The sequence below is a fragment of the Neltuma alba genome, unplaced genomic scaffold, assembly GCF_004799145.2.
Source record: "Neltuma alba isolate B1F8T4 unplaced genomic scaffold, ASM479914v2 tig00000172_pilon, whole genome shotgun sequence".
In the NCBI taxonomy this organism is placed as follows: domain Eukaryota; kingdom Viridiplantae; phylum Streptophyta; class Magnoliopsida; order Fabales; family Fabaceae; genus Neltuma; species Neltuma alba.
In genome coordinates, this window is record NW_021631943.1 from 202 (window position 1) to 17611 (window position 17410).

A 17410-nucleotide genomic window follows, 5' to 3' on the forward strand; every position below is an offset into this window, starting at 1 on the left:
ATTGTTGTTATTTATAGTAACAACAATTCAACATTAAAGATTACTGAGAGCTTTGCTACAGATTAAATTAGAGAATATTTCTCCTAATGTGACTTAGCTTTTTAAAAATTTATAAGGCTTGAATATGATATCATACTCATAAGAATCAGATTCCTTTTATTTGACCCAATCACCATTACTAATTTCCATTTCTATAAAAAAAACTAGTTAAAATTATGATAATCGATTTCAGGACAAATATAAAACTACTTTTTGATGAAGAGAGAAGAGGATTACATACTTGTTTTCGTACAGGACAAGCAGTTCCCATGGAACAACGATAATAAGCTCGGGGACAAGGGTTTCCTTTTGCCATCTTTTGCCCATATTTTCTCCATTGGCATCCATCTGCTATCTGTCAGTGCCAAAAACATAATGAAATTTATTATGTAAATTTCATCACACAAGAGGGGAAAAATAAATTAATGCTTCATATATAACTATGGCTAAATTATTCAACTAATTAATCTCATTTAATTTATCTTCTACAATTTCATAGTAGTGAAAACCACCTTGAAATCTATCATCATACACGTATATATGGAGACCGTACCCTTGTATCATTAAGTTATCTATTATTTGTTAACAAGCATGTGACACGTACGTCAAAAGAATTATTCACACAAATTAAAATTTGAAAAGGTCTATTATCATTGATGGATTTTGGAATAACAAATTGATAGCATAATTATTTACTAAAATTTAAAATCTAGATTTTCTTTCAGTGATCTTAGAGAAAAAGCGTCTGTGGGAACCCACAAACCTTTCTTTTTTCTTTTTTTTTTACATAGTTAATATTATTACCGGTCTTTACAGTTTAATTGAATTTTGGTTTCAATTCCTGTAATTTCAAATACTTTGTGTTGGTACTTATAGTCAGTTGATTTGAGTTTAAATATAGAGAATAAAACCAAAACTTGTTAAAAGTTAAAAAACCAGTTGTTAAACTTAGACTAAATAAAACTATGAAGAGCAAATATAAAGACCACTAACAATAGTATTTACTCCTTTCTCTTTTTTTTTGGGTGAAAAGTATTTACTCCTTTCTACATTTACGGTCATGTGCTTAGAGATTATTTATTCGCAAAAAGTTAACAATTCATGGGGGATTCATTGACAAAATTTCAAAATCAAGAACTATATACTCTTTTTTGGTTACCCAGAGTATCCTCCCACTCGAATGGTGAGAGACTAATTTCTCGGGGTACTATCAGGCATCGCAGCAGGGACTTCTCCCAACAGTGTTTATTCCATACACACCACCCCAAGGATCGAACCTAGAACATGATATTTAAGGTGCCCAAGTCCCTTCCACTTCTTAATAGTTTGTGTTAGAACACCAACAAGCCCAATTACATCTATCACTAAACAGTAGCCCAAGACATACACACCTAAAGCCTAAACACAGCACGACACTCGTGAAAATTGAAATTGTATCTCTCAGTACATGTGTGCACAGCTAGCTCTAAGAATATTCTAGAATATTTTTCTGTATATATACCCTTGTAGACTATTCACAATATGGAAAATGATACAAAGTCATTTCAGAATTATGTTTCTCAGTCTCTTTGTTACTGTTGTGCCTTTTGTCTACTATTTTTCTTCTTTTGCTAAAATGGTATCAGAGCTGTAGGCGTCACCGCCATGGCAGATCCCTCAAAGAGCCCAATCTCCCACTCCTCTAGTACCTCTAACCCTATCACTTCCTAAACCACTCTCTTTAACCCTCCCAATGTCTCATACTTCATCATCGTCAAGCTAAACCATGAAAGCTACCTTATATGGAAGGCACAAATATTGCCATATCTTTATGGCCAATGTTACTTCTATTACATTGATGGTTCCAATCCTCAGCCTCCAACCAAACTCTTTGATGGCACTCCTAATCCAGCCTATATCAAGTGGTTCAAGCAGGATCAGCTGGTGCTATATCTCTCCTCATTTCATCTCTATCTGAAAAACTTATTGCTCAAGTCGTGAGACACAAAACATCCAGAGCTATGTGGATGGCTCTAGAAACTATGTTCTCTCAACAGTCTCAAGCTAAATACCTCCAACTCCACCAACAACTCATCATTTAAAGGAAGGCGGTGAGTCCATTTCTGAATATCATCAATGTGCCACTCTTCTTGTTGATTCCTTGGTAGCCACAGGAAACCCAGTCTCTGGTGTTGATTTTAATATTTATCTCTTTGGTGGACTTGGCTCTGACTATGATTCCATAGTCACCTCACTTACTATAAGGCGAGAAATCCTTTCCTCAGAGGAAATCCTTAGTCATCTTCTTTCTTATAAAGCCAAACAAACCCAAAACATAGGCACTCAAGTTACTCAAATTATGGCCAACACTGCAAAAATCTTAGATGGTCTCCTTCCTACACTTACACAATGAGGTAGACGTGGCTGCTTTTTCAGAGGTTGTGGAGGATGATTTTTTTCGACAATAGAGGTCATGGATACAGAGGTGGCAGAAACTTTTATGGGCAGTGTGGTGGTCGTACAGCACCCTCTCTCTTCCCTACCACCACCACTAATATCTGTCAACTGTGCCATGAACATGGTCACACACTGTTTGCCTGCCCTCATCGCTATGATCATAACTTTCGGCCTCCTCACACCAATTCTTATTCTGCAAATTACTCTATCTTCCTTTCAGCTATGGAAGATACACTTTGGTATCCTAATACAGGAGCTACTAATCACATGACTACAGATCTTTCAAAGCTAAATATCCACTCCATTCCTTACTAAGGTCATGAACCTGTGCAAGTTGGTAATGGTGCTCTACTCTCTATTCACAACACTGGTGCTGGACAACTCACCGCACAAAATGGCAAATACCTTCTTACCCAACTTCTTCATGTTCCTAATATCTCTCAAAATCTTTTATCAATCTATCAATTTTGTGTTGATAATAATGTTTTCTTTGAATTTCACGCTCATTGTTTGATTGTGAAGGATGCCAAGACTCGCCAAACACTGCTTCAAGGTCCCAACCATAACAATCTTTATCCTCTACGTGGATTGCAACCTTCTTCATCTATTGTTGCATGCCTTTGTGTCCGTGCCTCTCTCAGTCAATGGCATAATCGTTTGGGTCATCTTGCCTTTCGCACAATTCAACATATCATCTCTTCCAACTCCTTACTTGTTTCAACCACTTCAGTTCCCTCTCAGTGTTCAGCATGCAGAGTCTCCAAGAGTCATCGTCTATCTTCACCATTGTCTCCATACTACTCATCTGCTTCACTAGATCTTGTTTTTTTTTATGTTTGGGGTCCCTCCCCTATTATGTTTGTAGATGGCTATTGTTATTATCTCTATTTTATTGATAATCATTCTCATTTTATGTGGTTTTTCCCTACTAGAACTAAGGATGAAGTTGTTCCTACCTTTTTGTCTTTCAAAACTCTTGTAGAAAACTTGGTTAATAGAAAAATCAAGAGTTTCCAATCTGATTGGGGTGGTGAATTTTGCCCTCTTAAGAAACTTTTCTCTTATCTTGGTATTCATCATTACATAACTTGTCCTCACACTCGCACACAAAACGACACTGTTGAGAGACGCCACAAAACAATTGTTGAAACAAGTCTTTACCTTCTCTCCTACACTACACTTCCACACAAATTCTGGTCTTATGCCTTCTCCACTGCCACATATCTTCTTAACAGACTCCCCATTCTCACACTTAACAACCTAAGTCAATTCCAACAATTATTTCACAACAAGCCCAATTACCAATTTCTCAAAGTTTTTTAGCTCTGCTTGCTGGCCCAACTTACGTTCCTACACTAAAAACAAATTAGAGCCAAGATCCACTCTTTGTGTCTTTCTAGGCTACGATGCAAATCACATGGGCTACATTTGTTTACACCCTCCCTCTGGCCGAATCTATCTCTCATGTGATGTCCTCTTTAATGAAACCCAATTTCCATATCATCACTTAACTTAAACTGCCACTCAGCCCAATCAAATACCACTCTACCTTTTGTTTCTCTAGGCCCACATTCCATAAGCCTAACTACTTATCCTCCAAATCCACTTGCCACTCCCTCCCTCTTCACGTGACTCATCTCCTTTCCCTACCAATCCAAACCCTATCACACTGTCGACATCACCATCCTCTCCCTTTCACGAGTTACCTTCTTCCTCCAGCTCTGCCTCACCTCTGCCCTCTGCAACTCAAATCGGTACAACCCTTCTCCATCCAATGGTCACCAGATCCCATGCACACATCTCCAAACCTAAAGTTTTCTCAGATGGCACTATACCGTGGCCCTTATGTCGAGCTCTCTCTGCCATCACCTCTCTCAACTCTGTACCCTCCTCTATCACTGAAGCCCTTAAACACGCTTTATGGCGCAAGGCTATGGCTGAAGAATTTCAGGCGCTCCTTGACACTAAAACTTAGCACTTGGTCCCTCCTGATTCTCCTCAAAATCTCATCAGGTGTAAATTGATTTTTCACATCAAATACTCACCATTCAGTGCAATTGATCCCTTCAAAGCTCGACTTATTGCTAAGGGCTTTTACCAACAACCTAGTCTTGATTATTTAGAAACCTTCTCTCCTATAGATAAACCTATCACTATACACCTAATCATCTCCCTGGCTGCTTTAAAAGGGTGGTCCTTTTGGCAACTCGACGTCCAGAACACTTTTCTTCATGGTTCCCTCACTGAAAACATCTACATGTCTCAACCTCTAGGTTTTATCCATCCTAACTATCCTCACTTTATCTGCAAACTTCACCATTCTCTTTATAGCTTACAACAGGCTCCTCAAGCCTGGTTCTCTTGTCTCAGCACATGCCTCACTCAACTTGAGTTCTCAGGTTCTAAATCTAATCCTTCGTTATTTATTTTCAACTCTCCTTCTTGTCAGTTGTATGTACTCATCTATGTGGATGATATTATCTTAACTGGCTCTTCTAATGATGCTCTTACTACTCTGATTATAATTGTCAGCTCTACCTTTCTTATTAAAGATTTGGGGCCTTTACATTATTTTCTTGGAGTAGAAGCTTATAGAGTGTCTACTGGTCTTATTATGTCTTAGCATAAATACATTGTTGATTTGTTAAAACGTGCTAACATGATTAAAGCTCACTCTATGGCATCTCCAGGCTATAAACACCAAACTTTATTCTACTCATCCTTGCTTTTCTGACCCTACTCTTTATCATAGCATAGTAGGTAGTCTCCAATATTCATCTTTCACTTGTCCAAATATCTCCCATGTTGTCAATCCTATGTGTCAACTTACACACGAGCCCATTGAACCACACTGGACTGCTGTAAATTGCTACTTGTGTGCTACTGCTTATTATGGATTGCATTTCAAATGTTCCCTCAATCTCTCCTCGTTCTCTGCTGCTGTTTATGAAACTCCACCTCTTGAAGCTTACTCTGATGCAAATTAGGGTGGTTGCCTTGTAGATTCATGATCCACTGCTGGTTTTGTCATCTATTTTGGTCCTAATATTATATCTTGGAGTTCCAAGAAACAACCAACAGTTTCCAGATCCAGCACCGAGGCAAAGTACTGTTCCCTTTCTAATACGAGCAGTGAACTCATATGGATTCAAAATCTACTTGGCAAGTTAAACATTTCTCTCACTCAAGCTCCAATACTGTATTGTGATAATTTAGGAGCAACCTATCTTGTTGCTAATCCTGTCTTCCGTTCTCATGCTAAACACAGCACTGGACTACCATTTTGTTCAAGAAAGAGTGGTAGCCAGACAAGTTCATATTGCCATTGTCTCCTCCAAAGATCAAATTGCTAACATTCTAACCAAGCCTCTCGTCACAAATAGATTTCTACAGCTAAGGACGAGTCTTAATGTCACACTAGTGCCATAAGACTCCCGGGGGGATGTTAGAACACTAACAAGCCCAATTACATCTATCACTAAATAGAGGCCCAAGACATACATACCTAAAGCCCAAACACAGCACCACACTTGTGAAACTTGAAATTGTATCTCTCAATACATATGTGTACAGCTGGCTCTAAGAATATTCTAGAATGGTTTTCTGTACATATACCCTTATAGTGGCACTGTTCATGATATGGAAAATGATATAAAGTCATTTTAGAATTATGTTTCTCAGTCTCTTTGTTACCGTTGTGCCTTTTGTCTTGTATTTTTCTTCTTTCGCTAAAAGTTTGGAGAAAAGTATGGCTGATCGATATGGGCTTGCTAGGCGGATATTATGAAGCCAAAAAAAGTAGAATATAATTTGCAAAATTAATGAATGAAATCAAATACTAACCATTGGAGTCTCAGATCGAGCTCGAACAGAAACACGAGCTTTCCTGACGAGTGATATGGTTTCTGATGAAATGCTTTTTGTATGATCACTATTATGATGATCGTTCCCATAACCTTTGTTAAGTGGCTGATGATCATTATTATTTGTGCTCTTCTCAATCTTGCATTCCATCAAATCAAGCATATTATTATTGCTTTTGCTTTCTCTCAATTTGCCTTCACTTTTATTACTATCTTCAACTAATAGCCCTGTCATATTCATTCCTCTTTTCCTCTCAATCTGATCTCCACTGCCTTCTTCTACCTACACAAACCCAAACACAAGACAACAAATTTCATATGCATGTACTGCTACTTAATTGGTCTGTTCAAGAATCTCCAAAGCATGCAAAATATTGAAAATAGGGAAATTATAATGAATGCTAATGTCACGCTAAATATTATAGTGATAATATGTATTAGAGGCTACTAATTAGCCCATATGCAAGAATATGTATACATGAAATTCTAAGAGGAAAGAAAAAGAAAGAAAAATTAAAAGAACTATCTAATCTGTAAAAACACTTTGCCACGTTCAAGAATGCATTGATTCAACACAATGGTGAGAAAAAAACACATTACACTAACATTGTTCAGTAAATACAGAGTAGAAAGGATTGAGTCTATATATATATATATATATATATATTGAGGATGGTTTAGTCAAAAATGTGTATGCATATATATTATATATCTCTCAAACAAAAATTGCAGATGAGAGTTTTAGCTTAATTTTCATCTGACAACGGCTTAATCACATGTTGATGGTTGGACAAAGAATACAAGAGAATGAAAGCCAGAGTCATGATGAAGTTAGAACCCCATGAATCTGGAGCCCAGAAGCGAAGAAAAATCCATTAATTTGGAATAATAATTAGATTAAACCAGAGTACTGCAACCCTCTTTCTCTCGATAATTTTGCTTTATGTTGTATATATTTGATGAGAGGCTATCTCTCTCTCTCTCTGCATATATATATAGATATAGATATAGATATATTACACATACCTCATTATTACTTTGCGTCCGCTTGAGCTTGGTAAGTTTCAATTTCAGGGCATTGTAGTTTAGGTTCACTTGATCAAGCAAATCTCTCAGACGTTGATTTTCAGCTTTTATCTGCTGCAATTCAGCTAACAAAGCTACATACTGAACCCAGAAGGTTAAATAAATTTCAGCCATTTATATCCTTCAACATGATGAAAATAGCTACTACCTCCATTCCTAAATATTAGAGGTAGGCAGAGGATTCATTTTGACTCTAAATTTAAGACCTCAACTCACTTTACTTTTTAAATTTATAATTTTTTTTATCAAAATACTCTTATTGATTACACATGTTAAGAGGGCTACAGATCAAAAGGTAGCTCCTATACACATAATTAAACAGTTATAAAGAGTGTAGTTTAGGAAAATCAAGACATATTTGTTGTAAATAGCTAACTTAATTAATTTATTTAATAGTCATAAATCATTTATCAAGCTCTTATGTTAAGGAGCGGAAACAGTACTATATATACAACACACACATCAACAAAGAGATTACGTGCCTCTTTTTTCTTGTTCTCTTCCATGGCGTATGATGCCCCATCATCCACCATCGATCTGTTGCTACTGCTCGTCACAGTCACAAGATCTAAACTCGCCTGCATCATAAGTCTTCATCAAGATTAAATTCAAACTGTCTAAGCACACGTCCATCTACATAATTGTGGCTTCTAATGAATTTCCTGCGTATTAAAAAAGTTAACAAATAAAAAAGTATAGGTTTCAAATAAAGGATGATGAAACAGCCATTCATACCAATGTAATATATCATGAAGATCGATCTCAGTGCACAACAGAGAGAATTGAAGGATTAATGATTTATTATTAATTACTTACATCAGCGTGAAGCTCTGTGGGCCCGTTTAGCATCATCAGATCATCATCATGATCATGTTGATAATCATCAGTCTTGATTTTTTTGTCAGAGAAGAAATCCATCTCCTGCAGGAAACGTTTCTGGTGATAAAACGACGTCGTTGAGGGAGAAGAATGGGCTTCCATGGTGAACGTGGAAGAATAAGAAGAAGAAGAAGTACCTGATGCGGGTAAAAGGAGGAAGAAAGTGGTTGAAAGAGCATCAAAAGAGAGTCATGGAAGGGTGTGTGTTGTGCCCACAAGTTCTAACAGAAACAAGAAGAGAGAGAGAGAAGCAAAGGAATAGAGAGAGAGTGTGTTGAATGAGTATGGGGATCAAATAAGAGTCATGGAGGGGTGCTTGTGGTTGTGCCCACACGTTTCAGGAGGAGGTTGTTTTGGGGGGGGGGGGGGGGAGTGAAGAAGTGTGTGATAGTTTGAAGTCAGAGACAGAAAGAGATGCCATAAACTCGGCAAAAGAAATGGTCGCTTTGGACGACTCAGACCATTTATTTATTCTTTGAAAAATATTTGGACACGCGCTGAGGTAAGATGGTGCGTAAGCTCTACACGTGGCGCTTCTTTATTGCTCCATGTTTACATGGCCAAAATAAAGACTCAAGTTATTCGTGGCGTTCCTCCATCGCATCTGCTGCAAATCATCATCACTCCATTACAATATGAGGAATGCTTAGTTATATAATTTAAGTATATATTTATTATATTTTATATTTAAATGTGGAGGCACAGCACAATAGATAAATAAAATTCTGATATAAATCTTTTTTATTTAGAATTTATTATAAATAAATTAATAATTTGTGATGAGTGCATATGCATATGTGTCTGTGCATGTAAGCCTTAGCTATGTTTTGTTATTCAAGTAAAAGTTTCTCACACACATTTTTTTTTTTTTTTGCCAAATATGTACCATCAATATCTAAACCAGGAAGAAATTTTTATATTATGTGATATAGATGAGATGACATCTTTATTTTTCACCAAGTAACGAGCTAATATCATGTACCCGTGCTTGTGACGGATATGTTTTTATGTAAACTACCACCTCTGTTTTTAATTATAAGATCCCATTTGTAATATACAAACAAGATCTGATCTTATAAATAGGACCTTAGGTAGTACTGTTTATTAATATTCCTTCGATTCTAAATATAAGACCCTTATACACACTAATATAAGAGTCTTATATTTAGGACCGGAGGAGTAATAAACAATTACTTTTCACAATTTTTATAATATATGAAAATTAGAAGATTCAGTTATTCATGATAATAGTTATATTATAACATAAAAAAAATATTTATCATCAGTAAGTTTTCACCTATACTACGCCTAAAATGTCCTCTCTTTTTTTGGGCCGCCTAAAATGTTAACAAAACAGGATATGATAAATTTTTTCTCTGGGAACTTGACTTTGTGGATTAAAACTTTAAAAAGTTTTCACGTATCCTTTTAGAAAAACGAATAAACTCTTAAATTTAAAAATTTTGGTCAAATCGCCGCGTTGCCAGCAGCATCCGACACAATGGCATAAAATATCTGAAGCTGAACCACAAAACGTAAAGATAAAATTCACATCCGATGCATTTTGTATATACTGCCTCCTAGAATTAATTAGTATAAAAGTTAGTTTAACTTTCAATTTAATCATACATATAATATCTGAATTTATTTTATTTCTTATATTTATCTATTTTTTCAAGATAATCCTTATAACAGTTACATATATTAAAGATTTTATCACATATTAGCTCTACCTAATACATATAATTAGAAAAGATATTTTAGGAAAGATAATACTTATTTATTATAAATAACTAACTTAAATAATTTTCTTAACCTACTTAAATTAGTCAACTAACTCTTATATTAAGGATCAAAGATAATATAAAAGCTCATTTGATTTTTATTTTAGTCTAAATATAAGATCTCAATCCACTTTACTTCTCATATTTATCTATTTTTTTAAGGTAGTTCTTATAATAATAATAGTTCTAACTAATATATTTAACTAGTAAGGATATTTTAGGAAAGACAATATCTATTTATGATAAATAACTAATTTAAGTAATTTTCTTAATCTACTCAAATTAGTCAACTAGCTCTTACATTAAGGATCGAAGGTAGTATTTTATAATTGATGATATTAATAATTTTATGACCATCAATCAATAACTTGAATAGAAATATAAAAATTGAGCAAAAATTAATTTTTAATTTGATTAATATAATTTTGACTCAATTAAAACTTAAGCCTTAAATTTCGAGTAATTATACACTCAGTTAAAATGTAGTTCCTGAATTTTTATTCAATGCAACTAAGTTCTTAAAATTTTAACCATTTGAAGTATCGGTCCTTAAATTTTAAAAAAATAAAATTATATATATTTTAAAGTTTAAAAAAATACAATTTTAAATGGTTACATTTTATAAGTTTAATCTTCTAAAAAATAATTTTTTTTCATTTTAAGTCCATATCACTAGAACAAAAAATTACAATTTTAAAATAAAATTTGTATATTTTAAAACTATACAAAATTTTTAACTATTACTACAAGTTTTTTAGGAAAAAATATGTCATTAATTGTTATTTTAGATTAGATTTGTCTTAGGTTTAAAAATACAACTATATATAATGTTGGAAAAATTCAAAAAAAAACGTTTTAAATAAAATTTTAATAAATAAAATTTTAAAATAAAAATATAAGTAATTTACTTAAAAAATTTTCAAACTGAATTATAATTTGGGAAAAAGACAGAAAAATACACATCCAACTCCAAAAGCCCAGAAACGTCCGCCCAATTCCACAAATCCCATTTTGGTACCAAGAGACCAAATTGGGATTATTATGTGAAAGGAAAAGACCACATGGCACTTCATTTTAAATATTATTTTTAAAATATCACAGCCCTTACTGGCCGGCCGGTCAACGGACCTCCGGCAGCGGCGGTCACCGGAGCTCCGGTGACCAGTCGACAATTGGTCACCGGAGCTCCGGCGGTCGGAATTTTTTTTTTTGAAAATTTTTACAACTTCAATATAACCGTTAACAACTTTTGTAATGTTATTCACAACTTCAGTATAACAATTAACAACAGCTTTTCTGGAAAATTCAACAAACTCCGGCGACCGGAAATAATTATTTTGAAAATTTTTACAACTTCAATATAACCGTTAACAACTTTTGTAATGCCATTCACAACTTCAATATAGCAATTAATAACAGCTTTTTTGGAAAATTCAACAAACTCCGGCGACTGGAAATAATTTTTTTGAAAATTTTTACAACTTCAGTATAGCGGTTAACAACTTTTGTAACCCTATTAACAACTTCATTATAGCGGTTAACAACAACAAACTCAAGCGACCGAAAACAATTTTTTTGAAAATTTTTACAACTTCAATATAGTGGTTAACAACTTTTGTAACTCTATTAACAACTTCAGTATAGCGGTTAACAACAGGTTTTTGAGTTTGTTAAAGGCATTACTAAAGTTATAAAAATGTCACTTTTTGAATTTAAAAACTTGTTGTTAACTGCTATATCAAAGTTGTTAACCGTTATATTAGAGTTGTAAAAATTTTCAAAAACACGTAATTGTGAACGTTATACTGAAGTTGAAAATTTTTACAACTCCAATATAACCGTTAACAACTTTTGTAATGTCATTCACAACTTCAATATAGCAATTAACAACAGCTTTTCTGGGAAATTCAACAAACTCTGGCAACTGGAAACAATTTTTTTGAAAATTTTTACAACTTCAGTATAGCGGTTAACAACTTTTATAACCCTATTAACAACTTCAGTATAGCGGTTAACAACAGGTTTTTGAGTTTGTTAAAGGCATTACTGAAGTTATAAAAATGTCACTTTTTGAATTTAAAAACTTGTTGTTAACTGCTATATCAAAGTTGTTAACCGTTATATTGGAGTTGTAAAATTTTTCAAAAAAACGTAATTGTGAACGTTATACTGAAGTTGAAAATTTTTACAACTCCAATATAACCATTAACAACTTTTGTAATGCCATTCACAACTTCAATATAGCAATTAACAACAGCTTTTCTGAGAAATTCAACAAACTTCGGCGACCGAAAACAATTTTTTTGAAAATTTTTACAACTTCAGTATAGCGGTTAACAACTTTTGTAACCCTATTAACAACTTCAGTATAATGGTTAACAACAGGTTTTTTCAACCGCTATACTGAAGTTATTAACCGCTATACTGAAGTTGTTAATAGGGTTACAAAAGTTGTTAACGGTTATATTGAAGTTGTAAAAATTTTCAAAAAAATTGTTTCTGGTTGCCGGAGTTTGTTGAATTTCCCAGAAAAGCTGTTGTTAATTGCTATATTGAAGTTGTGAATGGCATTACAAAAGTTGTTAACGGTTATATTGGAGTTGTAAAAATTTTCAAAATAATTGTTTCCGGTCGCCGGAGTTTGTTGAATTTCCCAAAAAAGCTGTTGTTAATTGCTATACTGAAGTTGTGAATAGCATTACAAAAGTTGTTAACCGTTATATTGAAGTTGTAAAAATTTTCAAAAAAAAAAATTCCGACTGCCGGAGCTCCGGTGACCAATTGTCGGCTGGTCACCGGAGCTCCGGTGACCGCCGCTGCCGGAGGTCCGGTGACCGGCCGGCCAGTAGGGGCTGTGATATTTTAAAAATAATATTTAAAATGAAGGGCAATGTGGTCTTTTCCTTTCACATAATAATCCCAATTTGGTCTCATGGTACCAAAATGGGATTTGTGGAATTGGGCGGACGTTTCTGGGCTTTTGGAGTTGGAGGTGCATTTTTCTGTCTTTTTCCCTTATAATTTTGGGCATTGAAGTTGGTGACTCGAGAGACGCGAAGAGACGAGAAACATCCACGAAGCTTCGTAGGGAACCATTCCATTAGCAAAGTTAAGAACCGCCGGTCAAAACTGCCGATAGTTGATTTCCGGAGGATCATATGTCGGCCCCACCTATTTATTGAACATTTTAAATATATTTACCTATACTAAAAAAATCTTAAAATATGGTAACTTAGATAATAAATTTTCAATTTTATCTCTATACTATAATAAATAAAAGATAAAATAGTATATTCATACTAAAAATTTAATGAAATAATTTATAAATAGAACAAAAAAAAATATTTTCTCTATGTTTTATAAATAGGAATAAAGGAATATTTCATAAGATATAAAAACAAATTGGGGGGAAAAATGCATATTCGAACTTGTGTACCTATTCTTTGGAGCAAAAATGTACTTATTATAAGATATTTTAATTATATATTTTATATTATATTATATTATTTTGTTTTAATTAAAATATCCAAAGTATGGCCCGTTAGTCAGTTAGGCCCAGTCCAGGTAGGGTTCTAGACTCAGTGCTTTTTAGTCATTCTTGACCTTGATGGTGGGTTAAGTTTTTGACGGTTAACTGAGTGAGCATCTGTGAAAACCTGATACATGGCTCTTGAGGTTCCCTGACTGTTATTCTAATCCAGATCAAGGCCAGAAGCATTGTGGATTGCTTCTTCAGACTATCTAGCATGGCGAGAGGTATTTATAAGTCTTCCGCTGCTACTCTGATGATTGTAGAATTCTATATGACTATTTGGATAAATATATGTGTTCATATAAATTGTTCTAACATGTGGCATCAGAGCCAGGTTTTGGATCTCTCTCTGCCTGCTAAGCGTCACATATATATATATGTTTTGATTTGCATTTTTTTTTTATATATCAAAAGGCATATGTGATTTGGGCTATTGGTGCGGAGGGGATTGATTTCGACCTCCCATGAGCATCGTGCTTTTTGAAAATGCTGCGAGTCACCGTTTTCGGCCTTGAAATCAAAACTTCGAATTCAACTCTAATTTTTGTTGGGCTTCACTTTGTGAAATGAATTGAATAGGATTTCTGAAACAAATCTTTTGCATCTTGTCGTCTCTCTCTCTCTCTCTTTTTTTTTCTCCGCCTTAATGATCGTCGGAAAGGAGACCCATAATCTTGTTTCCTTTTGGGTTCATTTTATATTTTGTCTTTGACACTTTTTGTGCGAAATCACAGTCAAAATATTGTTTCACTTGCCTCTTTGGTCATTTTGAAAACTCCAAAAGGACCATTCTATCACGTTTTGTTTTCGAGTTCAAGAAACAAAATTTTCCAGGAGTGGCGGAGAACATTGCTCCATGTTGTGTGAATCAGGGTTGCCTCTGTGGGTTGGGAGTCGGGTAGGTTAACCCGACTCAATGGAGATGGTGATCCAAACGCATCATGTGGTGGCCAGGCGTGAAACACTGCGTTTCACTTATTCTAGAAGCTGGGCTGCGCGTTTTGGGTTGAAACGAATTGGGCTTCTCTCTAATTTATTTGTTTATTCATTTGAACTTTCAGTTTCAGGTTTAGGCCTACTTTTGGGCTTCTGCAATGTTTTTTAAACTTCTGTTTTCATTTTCGTCAAACTGGGCCGAGATTGGGTTTTATAATTCTGGATTTCTACCTTTTCCAGTTATGGGCTCACGGGTTTTATAATTCGGACAGTTTTGGTTTATTTTCAGAAATAGTTTTTTGGGTTGTGAAATTTATTTCCAATTTTCGGAAAATTTTAGAACCATTGCTGTTAGGCCTATCTGATTAAATTTAGATTGGGCTTTTAGTCAAATTTCAGAAACTTCTTGAGCCATATATTTGTTGTTCTAATTTCTGAAAAAATAGGCTAATTTAAATTTTTTAAACTTTTCGGCCTGATTTAATTGCTTTGCAATTTTCTTAATTTCCAGAGGTCAGATATCTGAATGAATACTTGGGTTTAAATCATTAGTTTTTTATTCTGGAAATTGTTCTGTGGGCCTTTATGGTATTAGTGCTGTTTGGAATGGTTTGTGTGATTTTTCAGAAATTATTTGAGCTAAATAAATGTTGTATGAGTTCTCTAATTTATTATTTGGGGCTCTTTTTGGGTCTGAACATTTTTTGCTTGTTTCTGAAACTTTAATTTTTGGGCTCTATTTTGTGTTTTGTTATATGAGCCAATTTTGTTTTATTTCCAGAAACAGTTTTTGGCTAAATAAAGTATTATTTAAATTGGTTTTTATTTATTTAGCCATAAGGTTTATCTATAATCTATTTCATGCACCATTTAAATTGTTTAAATAAAAGAGAAATCAATTTAGCTATTTTAACATACTGTGAAATTTTGCAAAATTCTTTTTGTCCGCTATTTAATTGTTTAAACATTTGTTTTAGGCAATCATATATTTGTTTGAGTTTTGCAAAATTATATTTGATTTGAAATATGCTGAATTTGATTTATTAAACAATTTTTGGGTGCATAAAATAGTGGGAGAATTTAATTTTAGTTATTTAGTTGCTTATGTTGCTTAAATTAATTGGTCAAGTTCTCCATTATACTGTGCATATATAAGATTTAAATGCACATAGTTAATAATTGTGATTAGCATGCAAGGTTGATAAGGAGTAGCCACAGCATCCTCTTACATAGTGCATGGATAGATAATCACATACAGATTTTAAAATATCAACTATAATCAATGAGTAATTATAATTTGATCACATAAATGGTTTAGTTGATTAAATTATGTAGTTGGAATTCTCATTGATATTGTGTGTGTATATGGACTTTAATTGTACATATATGACATTAGTGATTAGCATATATATTTGTTCAAGGAGTAGCCACAGCATCTTTATTCACATGTTGTATGCATATTTAATCACATGTGGATTTAAAATATCAATTTTGGTTAAATGCACAATCAATACACACAATGATTTGATGTCTTTGTGATGCAAATGTAGAGTTGAGGAGTAGCCACAGCATCCTTACATGTACATGTATTTGTCTTAATAGACAAATCATCACATAAAGATTTAAAGACATCACTTGTAATTAAATATGTAGTTATGGTTAATCTTTGCCCACAGGTAGATAATTATAATTACATATTTAATTAGGGTGGGATAGAAACGGCCTTATGATTCCTAAGTAGCCCATAGGTATTAGAAATCTAAATGTGTTCTAGTTTCACCAATTAGAGAACATAAATTTATGCTATGCTAAAGTCTTTACCCACAGGTAGACTTCAGTGATACAAAATTTATGATTGTATGATTTACATTGGTAAATGTATGCTTAAATGTGATGGTCAAATGCCTCATAAAGTGTTGTTGTAAGCATGATTAAAAGTTAATTCTTTATTTTGCAGTATTATTGTTATCTTTTGAGTTAGAGACAATTATTAAGCCTAGAAGAAAATAAATGTGACTTCTTCAACTAAATTGAACTTGACATCAAGAAAGTTCTAGTGCCTATTAATTCTAGCATGCAAAATGAGATAGTATCATGAGACTAAATTGTCTTAATACAATGATCTCAATTAAGAGCTGGTTATGGGTACATAATGAATGGAACAAAAGTCAAGAAATGGGCTGAAGGATGAATTTGAGAAATTCTCATAAAGAGTCATTGCATTGTATGCAGACTATAAAGTGATTCTCCATAAAGTGTATTGGCACAAATAATCTCCATTACTGTTGGTGAAAGAGATTCTTAATTTATTATCTCATTAGTATGAGCTATATACGTTTTCATAAATACATGCAAGATTAAGTATTTATTGAAAATGTATATATTAAATGATTGGCTCAAATTTGAATAAGGATGAGATTTTGAATAAGGGTTATTTAGTCACCAACCTTAAGACCATAAAGTGATGTGCATATATAAGAATTATATGTTAATAAGGAAAGGTCTGATTGGAGATAATGATGGATAAATTATTGCCATTGGTGCATTTAAAATCTCATTTTGTTTGTACTAATCATGAGAAGGATTTCTTCAAGTTGTGTGGTGCATAATAGTTTCAAAGATCTTCATGAAAGGGTCAAAAGGTTTATCAAGAATGAGATTTAATGATCTCTTAAACCTTATTGATTCCAATTTATGTATAGTTTACATTAAGAAATACGTAAACCATCGCACGACTTTAAGAAAGCTTGAAGAGTTATGATTAGTGAGAGATTACATATACTATTATTTATTGTAAGTTTGTGTTCTAGTAAATGGAATTACATATTTTTCCTATAAGTGGCCTCTCACAATGT

General features: G+C 33.7%; 1 protein-coding gene across 1 annotated transcript; it reads right to left on the reverse strand.

Annotated features, from left to right (window-relative positions):
* Positions 1-280: 280 nt before the first annotated feature.
* Positions 281-8501, reverse strand: LOC114753337 (WRKY transcription factor 6-like; the record flags this gene model as incomplete). Its single annotated transcript, XM_028942060.1, has 5 exons — positions 8241-8501; positions 7907-8002; positions 7365-7505; positions 6319-6621; positions 281-394 (listed from the first exon to the last, which is right to left on the reverse strand). Coding segments are annotated over exons 1-5 (819 nt in total), but the record flags the coding sequence as incomplete, so codon positions are not given.
* Between the last annotated feature and the right edge of the window lie 8909 nt (positions 8502-17410).